The sequence below is a fragment of the Varanus komodoensis genome, unplaced genomic scaffold, assembly GCF_004798865.1.
Source record: "Varanus komodoensis strain SLA01 unplaced genomic scaffold, ASM479886v1 scaffold12, whole genome shotgun sequence".
Taxonomy (NCBI): domain Eukaryota; kingdom Metazoa; phylum Chordata; class Lepidosauria; order Squamata; family Varanidae; genus Varanus; species Varanus komodoensis.
The window spans coordinates 13,641,747-13,666,216 of NW_025335349.1; the positions used below are offsets into that span (position 1 = coordinate 13,641,747).

At 38.0% G+C, this 24,470-nt stretch overlaps 1 protein-coding gene across 1 annotated transcript in view; it reads left to right on the plus strand.

Moving 5' to 3' along the window:
- Positions 1-24,470, plus strand: part of VPS13B (vacuolar protein sorting 13 homolog B) — a gene marked incomplete at its 5' end in the record, with an annotated part of 380,746 nt that overhangs the window by 216,536 nt on the left and 139,740 nt on the right. Inside the window, one exon of the mRNA XM_044421459.1 lies at positions 22,752-23,445. Coding sequence (XP_044277394.1) covers positions 22,752-23,445 — 694 coding nt within the window. The remainder of the gene's footprint in view (positions 1-22,751; positions 23,446-24,470) is intronic.

Consider the following 24,470-nt stretch of genomic DNA (forward strand, 5'->3'; position numbering starts at 1 on the left):
CAGCACTGTTGTACACAGGACACCAAATGAGCATGTTTGGAATGGTTCTCTTTCATGCTGGAACTGTGGATGCCTGAGTACCAGGAAAGTATCGTTGCTTATGTAAGAGTTTAGAATTGCCTGCCAGCCCTTATGTACCATCACTAAGAAGGACCAACAACTGCAGAAGTTCCTTTCCTGACTGCCTTTATATTTACTAGAATGTAGAATAACCTCCCCCTCCCCCATACCAGTATCCCCCCTATAAGCATCTGCTGAAACATAACATTCCTTGTGTGAGATCCCCTCTCAAGAATCTCTCAGAACCTTCTTCTTTGTAATCATACCCCATTTCACAAGCCAGTGGCCCAGTTCCTTGCATTTCTCAGTAGCATATCAATTCGTATCGTACAGAGGATGCATAATAGTGCCTTCCAAAGGAAAGGCAAGTTTTCAGCTGCTCTTCTGTTACCAACCATAAGAGCCACTTCAAAGAAGTGGGGTAGGGAGGTAGAAGGAAACTGGAGGAAGGAAACAAGCAGCATGAGCAGGGAAAGATGGCAGCTCACACATAAGAAATACAGAAGTTCTGTAGTTTTTTAATTAGAAGGACAGGCATGTGTGGACAAGCACAGGGCAGTGAAAGGATAGAAAATCTTCTGAAGGAAATCGGCAAAGGCAAAGCCCACCCCAAGCACACAATGGCCAATAATAAAAAGGCTGCTAACAGAGGAAAAGTCATGGATTCCACTGGGATAAAGGTGGAATCTGGGATACCTGCCAGAGGTGACTCCAGGGCTCAAGGGGAAGGAGGGACAGAACAAGCCATTACTTCTATCAGGTACACCATGGATTCTTCTGCAAACAAACCCTCACTGCATAGCTCATTCTCAGGATGTGCAAATGCCCCGCAACTTCCAGCATTCCCCCAACCAGCATGGATTAAGCCTTTAACGTTACAGTATTTTTATTATGACCAGAATACAGCCCTTCATTGTTGTCCATCCTTTTATGACCAGCTGAAATGGAAGCAGTTCAAAGAGAGGAGAAGGTAAAAATGGCTGCAGTCCCAACTAATCGAATGGAATGACTTGCTCTTCTCCCTTCTACCTTAGTCTGATAGAATGGTTCTTGCTCGATGAATTGAAGGATAGACAAAGCTTTTGGAAACAGATGATAGTCTGGTTTACTTTCTCTTCCTCTGCTGCAATTTAACAGAGTGGCTGTGATAGCAGTTGGGAGAACAACAGAAAAGATCTGATGATACTAGCCTATGAGACAGCTTTATGAATTATGCTAAAGTTAATATAATTAGTAATCTCTTAGTGAATTACTTGCAGGGCAGGCAAAATGGGAAGGGTTTATGAGGAAAGTTAGACCTTCATGGCATACTGCATACTTCAGGGCTACAAGCAAAGGGTCAAAATTTCATTACTAGATAAATCCACAAATGTTTGTTTCTGAGAGGACAGGTGTCCATTACTTTTCTTGTCATTATTTCCTTACAAAAATAATAAAAAGGTATGTCCCAATTGTAATTGGACTTCCAAGGGCAGCTGTTGGTTATTTCATTTTAAAGAAGTATAACCTCCTCTGCAACCAGTTTCCAGTGTGGCTTGCAAAAGTTAAAATTACAATAAATCCAAATTAAAAGAAAACTTTAAAATTCCATAATGTAAAAGAGTTCTATAAAGGTGGCCTACTTTATGAGTGCATTTTCCCACTCTTAAGAATTAATGTATCATCCAGTTTAAAAAAAAAAAAAAACACTTTTGGAAAATATGTAAAAACAGGCAGTTTTCTTCTGGTGGTGGTTGAATTGACGTTTGAGAATGATCATGTTACTTGGCAAAGGTTCCTGCAGAGTGTGCTGAAGATAAGCTAAAGAAAGCAATCATCTTTATCCTGTAATAACTTATAAAATAGTTATTTTTTCTGAATTGCTGTACATTTTTGTTGCTGATTATGGTATTCAGTGCAGACTTTACTATAGCTACAACATTAGGCAGCTATGGAGTCCTTTGGAGATCTATATAATTATTACACTATGATAGGCATATGGAACTGGAGTCAAATCCCTACCCATTTGCTCTCTCTGCATTGCCAGGGCCAGCACAAGTTGTTCATCCACATCTGGAATTGTGTTTTGGAATTATACAGTGCATTTTTCATTCCAGATGTAAACACAGAATGCAAGTCACCAAGAAGCTAAAGATTTTATAATAGCCACATACTTGCTTTAGTGAAAATAGCAAATTTACCACATGCTTGTAGCAAAAGCAACCATATACTGTTGGAATAGTCATAGCTTACATTTTCATCCTCCATTCTAATGTGTAATTTTTAATAGTAGTGATTAATGTGACCCTTTAAAACAAGTTCCTGTGAAATCCACTTTGACTTCAGACAGAATATAGATATGAATTATTTCTCCTACTATGATCTTGTTCAACAGTCTTCATGGGATGGAGTGGTTATTCTGAGCCAATAGTGACTGTGAGGGTTAATAGAGGATTAACTCTGTTAGCGGAATGCTTAGTTTCACGTGATTTTCAGTGCATTAAAAAGCATATAACTTTTCCAGGAAAGTAGTTAGATACTTGTGGTTTCACAGTCAGGTACCCACTTATCTCTGCATAACTTTTCCAGATAATAGCGTTTGTATTTCTTTGCATTGCGTTGCCTGGTGCGAGGCTACAGCAAACAGAATTCTGTTAGGGTGCCGACTGCAACTGCTAGGAGAAGCAAGAAAGCATAACATCCCCCTTTCAGCTTCAGCATCTCTTCCTCTAATGAATTACTGCAGTCCCCTGAAATCCATGGGGGTTGCATTCCTACAGCACCCACGAATTGTGAAAAAATGCAAATTTTGAATGTAGTAAAGGTTCATTGCCAGAAGCCTTAGAACAGGGGTCCTCAAACTTTTTGGGGGGCAGTTGAAAGGTGCCGGCGATGAGCATGGGCTGCCAAGGCGGTGTGGGCAGGGGGCGGGTGCACGGCGAGGCAGGGATGGGGCAGGGATGCGCAGAGATCATTTTCTCCAAGCGAGTCCAAACTGATTTCGCAAGACTTCCTCACAAGGAGATCAATTTGGACTCGCTCAGAGAAAACGATCTCCTTGTGAGCAAGCCACCACACGGTGAGGAAAATTCCGTGAAAGACTGAGGCCACGAACACTGCACCACGACTTCACAGGGGGATACTGTATTGTTGACAAGAACAAGCTTCCAGCTCACTCTCCTGATCTTGTGGCTTGATCACTTGGCAACCCAATCATCTAAATGCGGCACTTGACAACCCAATAATCTAAATGCAGAGATTCTGTTACACAACTTCCTTAAATACCTGCCTTAATGTTGAGGAAGAATGCTTGGATGAACATAAATATCGGGAGAAAAGTTAGCCAGTAGCTCTTCATAGGTTAGTGCTGCAGATATTGAATATGTGGGTGTAGTACCAAGAAGCAATAGAGTGTCCTGAGGCCACCCTTCCTTTCTTGCCTGGGCTCCAAAATGCCAGACAGTCCTTTACAATGTAGATCCTTATTGGCACTTTACAAGTAACAATACAATGCAACTGTAAAATCCCCCTAACAAGCCAAACAATAGCTGTTCATGCAAAGAGTGAATGAGAGTTGAATCCAAACTGGAACTTTCCTCCCAATTCTCCCCTTTCCTTCACACTGCAGGCTCCATCTTTAGTGTGGCTTTTGCTGATGGAAAGGTAGTCAGTGAGACCTATGCAAGCCCTCTAACTGGGTAGCTTTTCTTGCCAGGGTCAGGGACTGGGTTCTCCCTCCTCTCTTGAGTACCCTCCTTCCTCTTCCAAAAGATGTTTGCTCTCATGACAAACTATTGGCAACACCCTTGATGGGGCTTAAAAGGCTTCTGCCCCCCCCCCCCCATCCTCCTGTCCTACCACTGCTTCTTCTGCCATGTCCTCCCCTTCAGAATCTGATTACACAGGATCTTGGAAAGTGAGTGAAGAATGCGGCCCTAGCCCATTCACTACTTGGAGGAAGAAATCAATGGAAATGCAGGTCAGATGAGAAGTAGATAACCATCTCATCTGGCAGGTGAATTTTAAAGGTTTCAGACCATAATTATTGAACTAGCCATATGGAACTCTTCAAATAATTTTAGTTATGTTATTTGACAATATGAACTGAATATGGAAACTTCATATTTCCTTTCCATTATTCTGTGTAAATTGCAGATTAAAAATGAACTATTTTTCAGAAACAATGACTTTAAACACTTTAACCCATGGTGGTTTATAAGCCACAATGTTTAGCATTGTCTGAACCCAGCACTCTTGTCATTAAGTCATATAAGCAATGAGTCATGGGTTATGGTAGGGTTTCATAAACCCTATGTCTTACTGTGTTGTCCAGATGCAGACAAGAAATAGGCCATGGTCAAGTGAAAAAGTCAGCACTTTGGCAAGAGCAGAAGAAAGGCTTGCTATTACAGCTAAGGGGGTAGTGGGCAACTGGTTTTCCCAGAGACCACAAAGTGCCAAAGCAGCACTTGGGGACAGCTGTGAAAGGATCCCCTTTGACCTAATAGCAGCAAGCAAGAGGGCAATTCAAAACTTGGCAAAACCTCTGTGCAAGAAGGCAGATTTATTCCTTTAAATCACAAGTCACACACACTTAACTGGGGTTTACCTCAGAATTGCCATTTCTCAAGGTGATATCCACTTGGGATAAACTGCAAAACTGAGGGAACAGTTCAGGCTCCCTAGCACCTGAAAAACTGGTTGGAAGAGGGAGAATTGAGGATGTCCCCCAAAATACAATGTTTGCCAATTCTTGTGCTTTGTTTTTTTTTGGGGGGGGGGTCCTTGTTTACCTGTGTTATCCACATGTAAGAAAGTGAGGGTACTCAGAGCCACTTGAGCACCCCCCATAAATCCATGAGGACTTTCTTAAAATGGGTGCTTTCCACTCACCCCCACCTTTTAACAAATGTTTAATATAGTTAGCAGTGGCCTGCACAGTTGCAGTTCAGCATGTACACTGTGTCCATGCAACCCAGTGAGCATTTATGCAAAGCCAGAGAGTATTTGCATAGAAAAACCAGCTGCAGAGCAGAAAAAAAATTGTGTAACTGTATTATGATAGCCAGTGAGATTGGCCTAGGCTTATGATGCCTACTGGTTTTTGTTATTTCAGTATTCACTGTTTTGGATTATTTTTAATTGGGAGTGGTGGTAGTACCCAGAATATGCAGTTAATTCTGCTTTAAAAACCCCCCCAACACATTACATGTTTCTAGATTGCTTGCCAATTATATGATGATACTATCTGTATGGAATTTCCTGTGTGGGATGATGATATTTAGCTGAGTTGTAGAATATCCCATGGGAAGAAACCTTTGAGATAAAGTTAAGGCGGCAGCGGGTTGTGGGGTGAGGAGGCCATGTAGGATAAAAGATCTTAGAAATCTCTTCTGCTCTGTCTGACCATTGGTCCTTCTAGCCCATAATTGTCTGCTCTGATTGGCAATGGCTCACTAGGGTCTCAGGTAGGACTCTTTCCCAGATCTTTTAAACTAAGTTATTGTGGATTGAAGGTAGGACTTCATGCATGCAAAATATGTACTTTATTTCTCCGTGGCAGGGGAAGAATGAGGAATCATTGATATACCATATGTACTGGTGTGTAAGACTGTCCTTGAAACTAAAAATAGCAAAGCAAAAATCAGCAGTCATCTTACACATCCAACATATATAAACAGCTCAAAATAACTGACCTCATCTTATATGTGAGTTTTATTTATTTATTTAGAATATTTATATGCCGTCCTGTCGAGAAGGCCCCAGGACGGCTTACATTGAGTTGCCTTATATACTAATATGTACAGTATTTTTCTGAAACATACTTCTTGGTCACTTGTTCCACACATTATTACCATGTATATAGGTATATAAGATGACCCTCGAAACCAAAAATAGCAAAGCAAAAATTGGGGTCATCTTATATGCCTGACATATGACAAACACCAGAAAGACAGCCTGAATTATTGATACAAGAGTCACCTTGTTGCTGCTGCTGTTGTTAGTTGCGAAGTCATGTCTGACCCTAAAAGTTAGATGAGCAAGAATTTAGTTATCCATTTTAAATTACTCTAGATTTGATAATATACAAACAATTTCTTACTGTTAAATAGCCATCTCCAAAAGAATAGGAACAGAGAGATTGCTTTAAATCAGGAGTGAGGAACCAGATTGGCTCCAAGAGATTGCCTTCTTGGGGCTAGATGATATCAGGGGATAGCTTTTTTGTTTGTAAGATACACAAAAGGCACCCTCTTTTGTGTACAAGTTAAGTGATTAGTCTGAAAACAAATCCAAAAGGAAAGCCTATCTAGAAACTACTGTCATAGATCCTGATGAATGTGTAGAAGAACCAACCACTACTGTATACTAGAATATATACTACCCTTGCTGTTTGTATTCAGTTAAAGGGTAGTACAGTCTAATAGGCACTTTCCATTAAATGTAACTGTTGTTCTGATACAAAGCAGCAGAGGCGGTCTTAGTGGCCCAAGCCATTAACCATGCCTGCTATCTCAAATATCTGGCACATCACATCCTAAGCACTCATTTGCTGGCAGAGCATGGGAATTTAAGGTGGTCTCTATATTGTCTCTTATTTCTTGTAAGAATTAGATGTAATTCTTAGCATGTGATCTCCAGAAGTAACTGCCCCACTCATATAACCTTATGTTCTTATATTATTCTAAAGGATAAACATTTGTTACAATAGATTATGTAATCCTCTGTTGATAAAGACTTTACATTTGCATTTTTCCTAGTAAAATCTAGCATGTTGGCCCATAACCAAAATGATAATTGCCCTAGGAGATGATTTTCCCTAAGAAGAATCTTTTTAAAAGTGCAATCACAAATCATTAAGATAAATAATATACTGTATCCAAAGCAGATTTTTTCTAGTTTTTATAACTTAGCCTAAATTATTTTTATTTATTTTTCAATGTGTTTGAGAACTAACCTTTATGGATCAAGCAGTTTTAACCTGAGTGTTAAGTGCAAGATTGGGCCCAGTCCAGATTTTAAGGTCTGTGTTACTAGGTTATCTGAAACAGACCTCTTTGTTGTTGGGATTATATTTCTTTTTTTCTTTGTATAACCTTAGTACAGTCATTTAAAATGTTCTAGCCAGTCTCTTTCAAAGTCTATCAAAATATTGGATAAGTGTGGTAGACCTTTGTTTTATGTCTCATCTATAGCTTAAATAAATCTTACTAAAACTTCAGAAGCCTAGCCTGGTAGCAAAGAAGATTGTGTTCTAACTGTTTAAATTTCAAATAATTACTTTCAGGCTTAGAACAGCTAATAGGTTTTCTGTTTTCTGTTGAAAAGCACTACAAATACTGCATCTCAGCTATTCCAAAAATATTTTAAAGCTTCTTCTTATGTAAATGGAATTCTGTATGAAACCTCTGGTTATACAGTGAGGTTAGGACTGCCAAATTTGAAAGTGACTGCATTTTTTCTGGATTGTCGATTCTTATACAGTCTAGGGGACAAAAGAATATTTGCTCCTTTCACAGCTCAAGTTTCAGTATTCCTTGTAATAGAAATCCTTATCTGCAGCATAATATTGTTTTGAGACATATAGATAGTTTTACGGAAGCAGAGAGCCAACATGATACAGAAAAGTCCAAAAAGGGAATTCAGTATTCCCTTGATCAAACTGGATTGTCAGTTGCCTGGGAAATACCACTGGGTGTAAATACTGAGGTTTCCACGCTAAATGCATTCTATAAGAAATCATCCCAGTAATACACCTCCCTTTAGGCCATTTCCTAATTTCCCAAGTCTGGAGAGTGAATAGATTTTTTAAATCATATTTCATTGAAGACAAAGGACCATCCTAGAGAAGCAAACAGAGGATTTTATCATTCTAGATTGCCACTTGCCATTTCTGTGGGCTTTCGCATGAGATATCAGTTTAGTCATCAGTATGGCTCTTCTTTTGGCATTTTTGTTTTTAAGATAATTAGGTGCATGAAATGACAAATTACTGCTATCCATATGTCTCAAAATAATATTATGCTGTATATTATGTATGCTACAGTAACCCTACTTAGAAAACCTGTCATATTCAGTGAATTGAATTCAGATCTGCTGCTCCTTCAACTTATCCTGAATGAATACACATACCATTTCCTCAGTTTCCCTCCCACGGATCACTGTTTATTAGAAGTAGGGACTGCTTCCTTTTGCTGTCTGACAGAACATTTTGGTATAAAATATTGCAATACTTGGGCCCTAACTTTTATCTTCAAGTTGAATCATGAGTATTTCCTTTGAAAGTCTATCTTCCTGATTTGTGTTTATAGTATAACTTTTTGTGTGTTAGATTTTCAAACAGGATGTTGTTTTTAACTAGCTACCTAATTCACTGCGTTGTACAAAATATCCCACCTTTCATACTGGCCATTTCCTCCTTCTTTTCTGCATCACCACAACTTTAGAATACAACCTTGCTTCCCATTCTTAAAGTCTTCTTCATTCACTTGTTTCTTTCTTTCTGTGCCAGTATTCTGTGAAATAAATACACAAATATCTTTGCCCCATTCCAGTTAACATTTATCCAGGTATTTCTGAATAGAAAAAAAAATAGCCAATAGCAAAGAATTGCCAAGTTAAACACTATTTTTAATTGGAATATATCATTAATGTGTGTGTATCACTACTGTGAAAAATTAACTCCAGCATGGAAGGACAGAGGGTTTCACTGGCTGAGTTCTAGAAGCATGATATGGAACTTCAGAAGTTTTTTGCTCATACCCATACCTGTCTATCTTTGCTTCACTTTGCAGACTGTCAGGCTTTAAGGATTCATCTTTGTTGGGCCAGCAAATGAACTACAGTGGTACCTTGGCTCACAAATGGCTCAGTTCACCACCAAATCTGGTTGTGAACAGAAATTTCACAAAAATTTTGCCTCAGGTTACTAACTCCACATCGGGTGATGATCACGGGTGCCCCCCCAAGCGCGCCCACGATTGTGCCCATCTCCCCCAAGCGCCTCCACAATCGCACCCGTCTTCCCCCAAAGCGCACCCATGGTCCCCCCAGCGCACCCACAATTGTGCCAGTCTCCTCCTGAGAGCGCCCCTGCAATTGTACCTGTCTCCCCCCGCAAGCATGCCCACGATCGCACCCGTCTATGGCCACGATCGCGGTGACACTTGTGCGGGGAAGACAGGTACGATTGCGGTCATGCTGGGGGGTGGGGAGATGGCCACGATCGTGCCGGGGGTGGAGATGGCTGTGATCTTTGTTGTTATTTGTCACTTTATTTCAAATTTTTGTGGTTAAAAAATGGTTACAGAACCAATTAACCTTATTTTCATTGAACCTTATGGGGAAATTTGACTTGGCTCACGACCAATTTGGGTTGCAACCAGAGTCGTGGAACAGATTAAGTTCGTGAGCCAAGGTACCACTGTATTCTAGCATCAATGCTGACTACAGTTGGCACTGTGGAACTGTACAGAGCCATAAGGTGGATACTGATACCAAATATATCTCCAGTGCTGCTTTTATTACATATTTATTGCAGCAGCATAAAGCAGTCCACAGTTTTAGTACCAAACTCCAACCCTATTACTTAGAGTGCTTCTTAGCACACATGTTCTCAATACCAAACACAGTCTTGCTACCTGGAGTGCTCCTCAAGATCAGGCTCAAAATTTGAGTTCCTCTCAGTAGTGGCAGTGTTGTTACCCAGCTCCAGCTTTGATATATTTAGAAGTGAAAGTCCTGATAATCTAGCTCAGACATCATAGTTTTTTGTTCTTGCCTAAATACCTAGTATTTTCAGTATTGGGAGAAGAGGGCTGTCTTAACTTGGCACTGAACAGATGACAGCATTGGCACCAGGCATTTCATAATTAGGTGGCCACCATTGAGAAGTCGTGCTCCCTTGTTTCTACCCTCTCAGCCTCCCTGAGGGATGACACTTGGACAAAAGGCTTAGATGTTGGTCGTAGTATCTGGGAAGATATGGGTGGAGAGAGGTGTTCTGTCAAGTATTGTGGCCCCAGACTATGTAAGGTTTTGTAAAGTAAAGCCAGCACATTGAACAGGGTTCAGAGATAAGCAATGCAAGTATGCCAGAATTGGTGTTACCTATTAGAAGTTCTGGTCCATTTCTTAGTCTGGCTGCCACCTTTTGTGCAAGCTTTTCGACAGTTTTCAAGAGGAGGCCCACACAGAGTACAACTGGCAGTGTACCACTGTTGTGTACTTGCTTCAGCCATCTTAATCTGTGATAGAAGGTTTTAGAAATGGAATCTCCCCCAGTCGCCAGTCAGGTTTTGATATTGTCAGCATGTTATCTGGCATTTAAAATATATTCTTTCATATGCCCCAGAGACAAAGCCAATTTTAGGTATTCCTCAATATATGCCTTGGAGGCAATCTGCCTGAAACCATTAGTTTCTAGTGCTTTGGTTGATTATCATATCATATCTAATATCATCACATCAAATATCATCGTATCATATCATATCAGTTTAGGTCCAGCAACCTCACACTCACTTATCCTATATAAGACATATCACAGAGCCCTAGAAATTTCAGCCTTCAGATGATGCCTATCTTCTCTGCAGTAGGGATCCTTTGTTTTTTATGAATACTGCCCTCTTAAAACCATCTCTAATTTCATGTTCCTTCCCATCTCCCATGGTAGACTGCAGTTTAAACAACTCTCATAGTATTCAGAACAGCTGGTTGTGCCTTCTTTGCTCTTCTAGGTATCTCTATTTTGCTTTGCATTTGATAAGTCCAGCAGCAAACTTTACATAGTTTCTTTACCTAGCTCTTGAACTTTAAGAGAGGTCTCTTTACATGAAAACATTCTTTGGGACTGCTGAATATAGTAATGATTCCCTAGTGCAACAAAGGTTGCAGCCTACTGGCTATTTGAGTATATGAGTGAGACTCTGTTGGGTACAAGTCCAAATTTAACCATGTATTGTCAACTTAGATTAAGTTAAATCTTGACTAATATTATCATCAGTTACGTTTTTAGCACAGCTTGCATTATTCTGTCTTGTAAAGCCTATTTTTAAAAAGTCTTGTGCCACTGAAATAAACATTGCTTCTGAAGGTTTAAATAGTTGCATATTGTTAGACAAGTATTTTTAGTCAAGTAATGCAAATCTCTCTTGCAACTGGATTCTCAAGATGTAATGTGTCAAATTTCCATGGCGGGGCAAATTAGTTAGGCTAGTGCTTTCATATGAGTTCTTTTGAACATGAGGGAATGCATCATCTTCATCACAATTATAGTTGTTTCTAATTGTATTTGACATACTTTTCAAGTTACACAATAATCCATTAGCTTTAGCATATCTTAATACAGATCTGAGAGGGTTGTTACCTGGATTTATCTGCCTTGGAAGGATTTGTTTGCTGAATCCTACCTTTGGAAGGATTTGTTTGCTGAACAGGTATGAATTACTATAATCAAGTGTAAGAAAGAAATAGGAAATTCCTGAGTGCTTCATAGAACACTATACTTGTCTACTAAATCATAACCTCCTCTCACCAAACCTGCTGCTAATATTGACTTACTTTATTACGTAAAGTATCAAACTGTATCAAGAGCATCCAATATAGTGCCCAAGTTGGTGGATATTTTTCCAACATCATTGTCATCCTCCAATTCACTCTCAATACTGATATTTAAGTCTTTTATGAAAGTGAATTTCACTGTAGTTTCATCAACATGTGTTAAAATGCCATTGGGATTGTTCAGGCTTATGGTGATATTTGTACATATGCCTTGAAATGGACAGTACATAGATTACTGTTTCCATAGAAATAGAAAGTGGTCCTCTTTCACTAAATCTATTACAAGAAACCAGAAACTATGCTCTTTCTACTATTGGCTTTATATAATAAACATGATGTTCCTTCCCAGAAAAAAAATAAAAATAAAATACTTAATTTTTAGCAGAAGCCTTAAAATTAGGTCAGAAGTCATAGTGTTGAAGAAAATATGATTGGCACTTGAACTTTGTGGTTTCATGCTTGCAACTTGTTCCATATTTCATGTGATGTTGAAAAATGATCTCATGATTGGCTGCAGATATTTAAATGAGAGCTTGAAAATATCTGTGGTACAAACTGGAAATGGTACCCTTACATAACCATCACTGAAACTATTTTATACAAATGTATATAATCATAGAATCGTAGAGTAGGAAGGAGCCAAGAATGCCATTGGGTCCAGCCCACTGCTCAGTGCAGGACTCTATGTTAAACCATCCTTCTATGTCTACCCAGCTACATCTTGAATGGTTTGACTATGGGAGAGCCCATGGCCTTCTTAAGTAATAAGTGGCTCCATGTCATATAGCTCTAACAATCAAGAGCCAGAACAATATTAGGCTTTGATATCAAAATCTTTTATGGAAATTAATTCCACTGGAGTTCCATTAACATGTGTTAAAATACAATTAGGATTGTGCAGGCTTATGGTAATGTATGTGGATTTGCCTTGAAATGGTTATGTGTTTGCTTTCTTCCTGATGTTGAGCCAGAATCTGGCTTTCTGTAACTTGAGCCCATTATTCCATGTCCTGGAATGACTGAGAAGAGATCCTGGCTGCGTGTGACACAACCTTTCAAATACTTGAAGGGTGCCATTGTATCTCCCCTCAGTCTTCTGTTCTTCAAGCTAAGCATGCCCAATTCATTCCATCTCATAGGACTTTGTTTGCAGTCATCATTCTTGTTGCCCGTCTTTGAATCCTTTCCAGTTTGCATTTTTCTTGAGCTGTGGTGCCCAGAACTGGACACAGTACTCCAGATGAGGCAGAAGTCCAGAAACAGATGCAGTACTCCAGTGCTGTGTAAAGGGAGACTAATACTAAATATTATTTGAAAGTGATACTTCTATTACTTCTATGAATGCAGACCAAGATAGCATTTACCTTTTTGTAGCCACATCACATTGTTGACTTATATTCAGCTTCTGATCTAGAAGGATCTAGTTACAACATCCTTCTCACTTGTAGTATTGTTGGATATTCCTCATCTTGTAACAAGGCATTTAGTTTTGTTTTCCTAGGTGCAGAACTTGGCATTTGTTCCTATTGAATTTCATTCTGTTGTTTAAAGCCCACCACTCCAACCTCTCAAGATCATCTTGAATCTTCTTTGAGATTCTTTGAGTCCAATTCTGTAGCCACCTGTGGATCCACTTGATAATTGTTCTATCTAGCCCACTTTTAGCTAGTTTGCTGATCAATATATCATGGGACACTTTGTCAAAAACTTTGCTGAAGCCAAAATATATTATGTCCACAGCATTCCCACAGTCCATCAGCAAGGTCACCTGGTCAAAACATGGAATCAGAATTGTTTGGCAGGATTTGTTCTTAAGAAATCCAATTTGGCTTCTAGTAATCACTGCATTGTTTTTCAGGTGTTTACAGACTGACTTCTTTATACTCTGCTCCAGAATTTTCCCAGGATTGATGTCAGACTGACTGGTTTATACTCTTCAGGTTCCTCCTTTTTCTCCTTCTTGAAGATGGGACATTAACCCTTTTCATTTGGCACTTCACATGCCCTCCATGATTTCTCAAGGACAATAGACAGTGGTTCTGAGACTTCTTCTGCCAGTTCCTTTATTACTCTAGAATGCAGTTCATCAAGTCCTGGAGATCTGAAGTCTTTTTTGTTGCTTGTAGCATTGCTTGTTAACCTCAGTTCATTTACAGCTTTAGCCTTCCTGATGCCATCCCTGCAATTTTGTGCTACCTGTCTGTACTCTTCCTTCACAGAATTTCCTTCCTTCCCCTTCTATATGTGTACGTTTAAAAGATCATCTCTAACCCTTTTGTGAAGCTGCACAGGCTTCTTCTGATGTCTTCTACTGTTTTTTCTTCTTTATGACTGTGCCTTTAAAAATTCCTTTAAAAAAATTCCCACACATCTTGGATTCCTTTATTTACATGGGACTTTACTTAGCACTGTTCTGAGTTTATTAAAATTGGTTTTCCTAAAATCCAAGTTAAGTGTTCGGCTACACCTGGTGTTCATTCATTATCAGTCCACTCTATCATCTGTGCATACTGGCCTGGTTTACACATAACACTATCCAAGGGTATGGGTTGTTGAATTCTAGGTGGTTGTGATATTTGGGTTAGTATATTGCTATCATGAGCAATATGGGAAGAAATTCCATGGCTAGTTTTCAGATTGTGAATTCTGCAGTTTGTTTAAACCAAGGGTAAGTGTTGTGAGTGAAGACAGAACTGTGTGTTGTCTGTAGATTGTTTTCCAGGCTACAGACATGGCAGCCAAGAACAGTAAAATAAACCAACATATATGCCAGTTCTGCAGCACTGCAAAAGCATTTGGAATACTGGGAAGGAGTGGGCAAAAGGATGAGAGTAACGATCCACGGAGAACCCACTGTTTGTTCCATTCTCTATCAACCTTATAAGGGAAATAAATCATGGGTTCCATAAGCCATGGATTAGTTTATGTGCTAATCAGGCTAATAAATACCTATAATTCAATTTAAGCATAATATTGCTGAAAGACATTTTTCAACTGCCACCAGTACATATTTATGTTTACACAAATCAATGATGTATTTCAAAAGTCAAAATGGAATTTGTACAAGTAAGTTCTGTTGTTTCAGTTTTATACTATCCATTAGCCAAAGCTGTCTGGGTACTTCACAATACGTTAACACAGTGAAACACAATATGAAAACCCATAAATTTAAATCATAGTAAAAGCAGTAAAAACAGGGTAAAAGCCGGTAGCAATACACATTTCTTGAACTGAAAGAGTAATAACCCTGGGAAAATAAAAAGTTCTTTGTGGTCTCTGTGCATCACCCATGTGAGCATTGCCACGCTGTACAAGGGCTGTATCGAAGAGAAACACAACCCTGAGAGCATTCCACACTAGGTCACCACCACTGAAAAGACCTTCTCCCTCGTACCCACTTGCTTCAACTTTTTCAGAGGGAACACTTGGAAAAGGGGCACTGAAAATGCTTTTAGGATCCAAAAAGGTATTATGCAAAATAAATAGTGTTTAACTATTTAAATAATTAGTAAGCAAGCAGAAAACTAAACTGTTGTTTAAGTTATTAACCCTGGGATTGATTTTTTGTTTTTCATTTTTGACCCTTTAAAATGATGAATTCAGCACAGTTGCCTTGTGGAAGTATCTGCTATACTATATTACAATTGATTTTGTTTTCATAATGCAAAGAGAAGAATGTGGGAGAACTGAATTTTCTTTATTTGCTTAACAGCTTTCCTTCAGTTAAAAGAGGAAGCAATAACCTAATGATTTTGTATAAACCCATTTATACTTGAAAAGAAATTAAGAGTTGTGTTTCAGATATAGTTTCAGTATTGCCTTCTCACTTTCAGACTGTATAGTGTCACACACATGCACATATCCATGCACGTACACTTCTCCATCTCCAGTGTTAACAAGCTGTGGTAGCAAACAGTTTTAGACCTCATTTTAACAGCTGGACCCATGTAGTTTTACTGAAAATAGCCCATGACTGAAAGAGTGTCTTAGGATAATGCCAAGGGGTTTTTGTTACCTCAGTAGATTTTTTTTTAATTTATTTGAATCGTTGGCCCTGTGCCATATTACAAAATGCTTTTGAAACTTCCCTTCCATTTCAGAAGCGCTTAGCCGTGCAGTGCAAGGGACCTGCTGCTTGAGTCAAACAAATCTCGGTTGCTCTTGAGCCCTAACCCTAACCTTATCCTTCATGAATTTGTCTAATACTCTTTTAAAGCTACCCAAATTGATAGCCATCGGGTAGCTAAATAATTAGATATCATGAAATATCTAAATAATATTTGAGCAGAAAAATCAAAGGTCAAGTCCTAGGAAAATGGTTGTCATGATTGTAGATGTTTCCAGGATTCATGCTTGGGTTTGCACTTTACTGGGACTGGGGGTAGCCCAGGCTGCAGCCAGTTACTATGAAGGGGAAAATATGGATAAATTGTAGATCATGCTTAAGGATATTTAATCATGGAAGACTATGTTCTTTTCTTCAGATTTTTTTTGAAGTCAAGAGTGTTAAAATAGAGCAAGCAGAACAGAGAGTTGCTGCCCTTAGACCTCTGGGACAGAAAGAATGCTCTAGTGCAGTTAAACTAAGGTTCTGGATTTGAAGTGTTTCCTTCCTTATGTACACGTTGTCACAAGAACTACTCTCCTAGAATTGTTTTTCCAAGGGCAGCAGTGAGGGACAAAGCACAATAATTAAGGACATTGATCCCAGGGACAATGAGACATGGGAGCCAGTGCAGCTATCAAGATTTACCAGTCCTTGCTTGCACTCTCATTCTCTCTCTCTCCTTCTCCCCTCCCTCATAAATATATGGCTTTTACCTCCCACTTCTGGGATCAGTGTCCCTAATGGTGGTGCACTAATTAATATTACAAATTAATTAAAAATAATACATTACACATAATATTATATTCCACTTGTTTCCATTGAAATCAGCAGCTTACATCATTCTCCTCCTGCTGCTCTCAATCTTATCTCACAACAACATCAAGTAGGTTGGGCTGAGAGTCTGTGATTGGCCCAAATTCACCAAGTTGGCTGCATAGCCAAGCAGGGCTAGAACCCACATTGCCTGAGTCCCACTCCTGTGTTCTTAACCACTATGCCGCACTGGCTCTCTAATACATTGATATATAATTCTGCCACTCTAAGCAAGCTTTAGAATAGAAGTAAATGAATATCAATGCTGTGCAAATATACCTGTGAGAATAATATTGTACAAATTGTACCTAGCAATACATGAACTATATTATCCCCCCCAAATAGATTCCACTTTGCTATACACTTATTTTTCTGTTGTCCCCCTTTCCTAACTCTATCTATGATAATCTGTCTATAATAATTAATGCTGTTAATTTGATCATATATCCTGTATCCCATTAATGTGTTGACCCACTCATCACATGATGGACTGATATTTTCTCCTAGTTACCAGCAATGGTCATGTAAGTTGTAACATATTCACAGCTATTTCAACAAGCTCCTCATTTACCTAGCCCTTAAAATAACAAAACCACCAGTTGGTATTTTTTTTCATTTACCAGCCCACAATATATGTAAGTAAACACCACATCTTTTCATAGAATTTTTGTAGCCAAGTGGTCCAAAATGCAGCAACAAATTAAAACAGTGACAGGATAATACAGCGTATCAGAACACCCCAAAAGTTAAAAAATTGTTGATAAACTTTATAGGACTGCTGTTTAGTCAGCTTATTACATTGGGGGCCCAGGATAGGCCAAGTACCATTTCAGAAATGTAAAATTAATCTGTAGTTGCAAAATTAAAATAGAAACTAATGTCTTTTGAGACTGTATGTATATAAAGGGATGGATCCTCGGTATGTGAGAGGCACACAGCTTATTTTACAGGTTTGTGCTTAGTGAAAAAAGGTTTGAACCTTGAATATTTTAATGAGTTAAACTAAATCAAAATAGAAGCCCATAACAGAAATTAAATATAATATAAATCAGCAAATATTATTTGCTTGATAATCTACTGTATTTTGTTGTCATTTCTGTGTGACTTTTTCACCTAGCAAAACAATTATCTAAAATAGCATCTCAGTTTGTATGCTTTTATTATTTTAAATAGCCATCTTTTCTACTGTTTTGTATTTGTAGATTTATAGTACCTTAATGCTGATACTGTGAAATATAATTTGTCCTGCTTTGATAATTACGGTGTTTGCTTGTGAAAGAACATAGGCATCCAGGTTGGCGTACAAATTGTTACATTGCAGTGTTTGCAACTTTGAGAAATACATTTAGCTAGTAAGATTTTTTCTTTCTAGTTAATAAAAAGAAATCGGATGCTTCTAAATTATTAGAGTATCTGTTCTGTTTTGTTCTGTTCTGTATGGAACTATATAATATGACTGCCAGAGCTAGAAGGGATGGTTCATGCTCATCCCCACAGTAAAAGGCACTTGAGTATATCTACACTTATGTTTTAGGATGCCCAACAAAAATGTATATTCATGAAGGGTAGACACATGGCTATAGCCCTTAACGCTCTATCTTCCCTAAATGCTGTTGAATTCAAAGGGTTAAGCTAGTAAAATCACTTATCTCAACACATGACAAGGAAGAATTTGCCAGAATTCCCTAGCTACTAGCATAGTTTTCATCACCTTTTCTATAGGGGCTACTATGACGTGAAATGATGAAGAAAATGTACTGAAGCGATCTAATACGTAAACTAGTAACTTGACATTTTTTAGCATTTTAAAACTTTGGTCACGTTACAATTCACTCAGACAGAGTAACTGTAGAAATCCTCTGATTTAAGACCCATCTGGTTATGCTCAAAGCTTTAAAACTATTCTCTCAGCATAAAAAATTTCCAAGTCCTGTACTACTTTTCTTCGCCAAATTATCCATTTTTAAGCCACAAATATTTTCCCAGTACGTTTAGATTGTATCTAAAAAGTATATTTTAACAGTATTTTAAATAGGTTTTTTTTAAAACAATAACAATTTATCTTGATAGATGACATGGTGTGTTTTTTCATTTTATTTTAATTAGCCATTGTGAAACCAAATTCCCCTTTGTTTTATTCCTTTGAATACTGTTTAATTATGGTTATCATGCCAGATATCTTAAAGGTTATTTTACCAATACAGTTTCATTTAACATAAGCCATATGGAATCAATAGTAATGTTTCCTAAAGTAAATGCTTGGAAAATCTTACATTCATATGTTAAGAGTGCACATCCTTTCCTCATTAGTTGGAAAGTACAGGGATTTTGGCACAGGTTCTGTGTGGAAGCATTGTGCAGCTTTTATATGGATTTTGTTTTTAGCCTTTGATGACACTGTTTAGAATAGGAAGTATCTAATAAGTAAAGCATTTTGTCTAATGTGCTGCCAGTGTGTTTAATATATGCCTGGAGGTCTGAAACATTATCTTCTCCACTGCAGTAATATGCATTTAATTCTCTGAAAGCAGAAGGTCGAACTTTTAAAAGGGACTCAAAGTACATTTTCAACTAAAATAATTTAAAACACATGTGATAGGAGACCTGAGTAATGTACAGTTGGTTTTTATGGTTTAATCATGATCATGTTAATGCACACCAGTAGCTAATTAAAGAAAACTTTTATTGTTCATTTTAAATGGGTTATGTAAAGAGTAAGTGAACTGATATAAATGCAGCTCAATGATAAATGTTACCATTACATTTGCTATCAGGAAGCTGATATTGGTGTTTTTGACATCTTTAAAGTATTGGCCCATTTCTTCTATAATAAAGCAAAGAATGTTTTAGAGGGTTTTTTTTTTTTTTGAATTATGCACTTAAATAAAAAGATATTCAGTTGATGCCCTGATTTATTACCAGGCTTGCCTTTTAAAGTTAATAGCTGCAAATCCTAAGTCAGTAACTGGCTAAGTGACATGTAAAGATATATATCCTTACAGAGAGCATCCATAGCCAGTCTCAAGAGCTCTCTGCTCAGCTGCAGTGTTTGAGTTCTGCTGGATATTCTTTAAAGGAGACACTACCTGTGTGCCCAATTAGAATGTCAAGAGGCAATATCTGTTCAGTTTCTAGCCATGGACTCCTCACATGTAAGAGTCCATTTAAGCTCATGCCTGATGGTTTTCTGGAGGCGTTATTGGCCAATACTGACCAGGACTGATTGCTTTATCAAGATTGCTCTTTAGTTACTTACACATTGGTTTTAATGTTCATACAGTGTTTTATGTGGATTGCTTTTTTGTATTCCCTGTATAAAAATAAGAATCATAGACAAAGCTTCGATATCTTGTGAGGCTCAAAAGTCAGTTAATAAAACTGAGTTCTCTTTTTCATGAACAGGCAGTTTTCAAAACAAAAACATATTTTGTCAGAATGCAGAAAGAGATAATAAAAGTGGAAAAAATAGTTTTTAGAGCTAAAACTAGGGATTTGAACACTGAAAGCAGAATGGGAATATATCTTTCTGTTTTATCTTTTGTACAGTACATAGCAAATATAAATTTCTGTAGCTGATGCAAACACTTTTACAGCCTATTGCAAAACTTGCCCCATGTTTAAATATAACAGATCTGTCATTGACTCAGTAGTGAGTGTATTAACAATTTCAGAAATAGGTGTAGGATTCAAATTGACTAATGCAACCCAAAAACAAAAATCACCCTATTAATGCTTCTGTTTGTAAGGACTGTGCTTCAGTAGATTTGCATTTTTGAGAATTAGATTTCTTCCCTTTGGCTCATAGTAAACTACTATATGAACAAAATCCAGGGAAGAAATATATTTTTTGTTTTATCTTTCATAGAATCATAGTATCATAGAATAGTAGATTTGGAAGGAACCATAAAGGCCATCAAGTCCAACTTCCTGCTGTTGCTGGACACCATCCCACTCAGATGGTTGTCCAGTTTCTTTTTCAACATCTCTAGTGTGAGAGAGCCCACAACTGGTTCCTCTATTGTATTGCTCTGACAGTGAGGAAATGTTTCCTGATATCTAGCCAGAATCTGGGTTGTCACATTTTGAATTGATTATTCCGTGTCCTACACTCTGGTATCAGCAAAAAGAGCTGCTTCTTTGTGACAGCCTTTGAGGTACTTATAGAGGGATATCGTGCCCCCCACCCCCAGTCTTCTCTTCTCAAGGCTGAACATGCCCAGTTTTCTCAGTTTCTTCTCACAGGGCAGTGATTCCAAACTCTGGATCATTTTTGCTGACCTCCTCTGGACCATTTCTAATTTTTCTGCATCTTTCTTAAATCTTGGTGCCCAAACTGGACACAGTATTCCACATTCAAACAGAAACTGGACAGCCATCTGAATGGGATGGTGTAAATTGGTGTCCGGTAACAGCATGGGGTTGGATCCAATGGCCTTCATGGCCCTTCCAACTCTACTATTCTATGAGTCTGACTAATGAGGAGTATAAGGGAACTCCTACTTTTGCCCTGGATCTTTATTCTGTCTTCTAGGGTGTTTGCTATTCTACCCAGTTTTGTATCATCTGCAAATTTGATTATCCTTCTTTGTACTTCCTCATCTAAATCATGGATAAAGATGTTGACTGTGCCCAAGACTGAGCCCTGCAGCACCCCACTAGTTACCTCTATCCAGTTTGAGAAGGTGACATTTGATTCTGAGAAAACTGTATAGGTATTTTTATATTTAATTCAGTTGAACATAAGGTGCTTCACAACTCTCAGATGTTGCATGCCAGAGACAGTTACCATAACAGAGAGACACAATTTTTCAACGCTAACAATACAAACTGTTTAGACATAACATTTACATTTTGCTTTCAGTGCTTTAATGATATTTAAAGTTATATATTTTATGTTCTGTTTTATCTTGGCATTAACAGTCATTTTGCTATGTCCCCCTTTTTCTTTTATGATACAATATCTGAGTATACATAGTGGGTATACCACTTATTCAGTATATCCATTATAAATAAGTAATCACACTATAAAATAACAGTATTCAATACCTAATTAAAATAACAAAAATAACAGAAAAAATAGCAGCTGGCAAAATCACCATCTCTGGTATTTGTTAATCTCATGACTTTCACAAGTAGCCCAGAGAATAAGGTGATACAGCTTCAGGGGATCTTTCAGATAACATGGTCCCAAAGTCTTTTTGGTTTTGAAGGCTAATGTCAACACCTTGAATAAATGTGGCCTAGATATGAATAGGCAGCCACTAGAATTGGCATAGAACAGCTGTGACATCATTGAAACACCTAGCTTCTGCAAGTCTTCCAATTGTTGCATTCTACACAAATGTTTTCTGGATTACCTTGTAGGTCTGCCCCAAGTAATGTGCAGGATTACCAGCATTATCTGTGCCCCCATAATAAGCACTAAGTTTAGGAGAACTCCCAGACTGTATACTTGGTCTTCAAGAATGAGTGTAACCTCATCCACTGTCAGTTGTACACCTCTACCCACAACACTTCCAGGATTTTGAGATTAAGTTTCTGCTTGCTTGCTGTCATCTGTCCCAAAAGTGCCTCTGTTCAGAATTTTCTCCAATATAGTCTTGATGAATTATATATTAGTAGGAACCAGCTTTAATTTGTATGAGTAAACTTTAATCAAAAAAACTGATAGTTGAGGATATATTTTTACAGTTTTAAAATACTATATTTTAATTGTCATCATAGCAAGAAATGGAATAAAAGTTGGCTTTTCTTATAACAGTGGATACCAGTGTTTATTAAACTGTGACCTGTTTAGCCTTCCTTCAGTATCATATATTAAGGTTTGGGTAATATGCATGTTTATTTAAATGTTAACTGATTGCCTAAAAGGCAGATGCATAATCAATTGAACATTCTCCAGTTGGATGACCTTAAAATACTTTTATTTTTTATGTTTCTAAATGATCTGTAGCATCTTAAGAAAAATTAATAAGAACCTAGGAAATTTTTCTTCACCCTGCCACATCTTTCTCCAACATTTCATTAAATGTGAGTCATCATTTCTCTGGAACAAACACCTGCTGAGTTTTCATGAGTAATTTCTTTGACAAAAGTTAATTTGGAAAGTTTTTCTTTCTGATAGAATGCTCTCAATGTTGACCTCATCTTTATATACCTATTGTGTTATGTAGTGGAAATTGAAATAATTGAGATAAAGCTATTTTATGTCAATTCAATGTTTTCATACCAGGTTTCCAAATGGGAACAGAAAAAAATGGATGCATCTGATGGCAGTATGGTTGAAACATCTTCACGTTATAGTGGAGCCCAGGACAGTGGCATTGGCAGTGACAGTGTTAAAATCAGAATCGTCCAAATAGAACAACACAGTGGCACCAGCCAACACCGCATTGCCCGTCCTTCCCGGCAGTCTTCTATTGTAAAGAACCTGAACTTTATACCATTTGACATATTTATTACAGCAAGCCGAATCTCCTTTATGACTTATTCATGCACTGTTTTACCTAAACCAAAGCCAGTGGAAGATCCGAAAGAAACTGAGAAAATAACCAACAGTTCACCGATCCATTCAGAATCCACTGTTCTTGACTGCAAGAAACCTGTTGGAGCAGGCATTTCATCAATAACAGCAGATGATCTCCTGAACAGTAACACTTTATTATCCTCTGCAAAAACAACAGGACTTATTTCCTTGGAAACTCTTCATGCTTCTACAAGATCATCAGCTAGGCAGGCCTTGGGTATAACTGTTGTCCGACAACCTGGCCGCAGAGGATCTGCTGACTTAAAGTTAGAGCCATTTTTGCACCTTGTTGTATCCCAACCATCTTTGCTCTTAAGTTGTCATCACAGAAAACAGAGGGTGGAAATATCTGTGTTTGATGCTGTCCTTAAAGGTGTAGCATCAGACTACAAGAGCACAGGTAAGACCATTTAACATCCTTAAATTAGCATATTACTACTCAGTTCTTCTTTTGTTTATAGATGAACATGTAAACTCAAGTTAGCTTTAAGTAATCCTCCTTATACAAAGCTAACTTGAGTTTATTACATTCATTAGCATGGGTAGCTTCCCTTCATGGCCACAGAATCAAGTCACCACTAAAGTTTAGATGGTTAAAAAACCAACAAGAAAACAATACAACAAAATGCAGTGGTGTGCTTGCGGTATTGCACTGATGACTGGGTGGGCAGCTTGGACAGTTTTGTAAGAACTACTAGCAAGTTCTTTATGCACATGAAAACCCCTTTGGGTAGACTGTGAAGATCCAAATACAAGAGGAAAGATTGATCTGGTTGTTTTCTTTCAACATTTTGTCTACATTTTTAAAAAGTTCCAGTAGGAGCCTGAGTTTTGCAACAAATAAAAACTTTAAAAGTAATGCTATAATCCCACCTCCACCACAAATGAAGAGAGGCAATAGCTGAATGGTAAAACACCTGCTTTGCTTGTGAAAGGTCCCATGTTCAATCCCGATGTCTCCAAGTAGGCCTGGAAAAAGTCCTGTCTCAAACCCTGGATTCATGGGTTGATGATCCAGGTCTAGAGGACCAAGGGAATGCTCTTGTTTGAATGATCACTCAAGAAGAGGCAGAGGCATGTCAGTTGCCCGTGTTTAACCAGTCTCTTAGGTTTACTTTCCATGCTTTTTAGCTCCTTCTTAAACCCTTAAACATATAAACCACTAAGTTAAGGAGTTTTACCAAAGAACTGATGAATGCAGCAAAGGTATTGTCTCCTTTTGGAACTTTCTCTTTAGTTGTTAAGAAAATTAAACAAATATGTGATTTGATTTTATTACATACATTTTTATCCTATCCAGTAACCTAAGGGTTCTTTGAGCACTTTAACTAAATAAGTAATGGTGTATCACCATAAAGTTTTAATCGCTTCATGATTTTGAGGACTTGTTCTCTAAGCTCATCATTCTATCACTCATGAGTAATG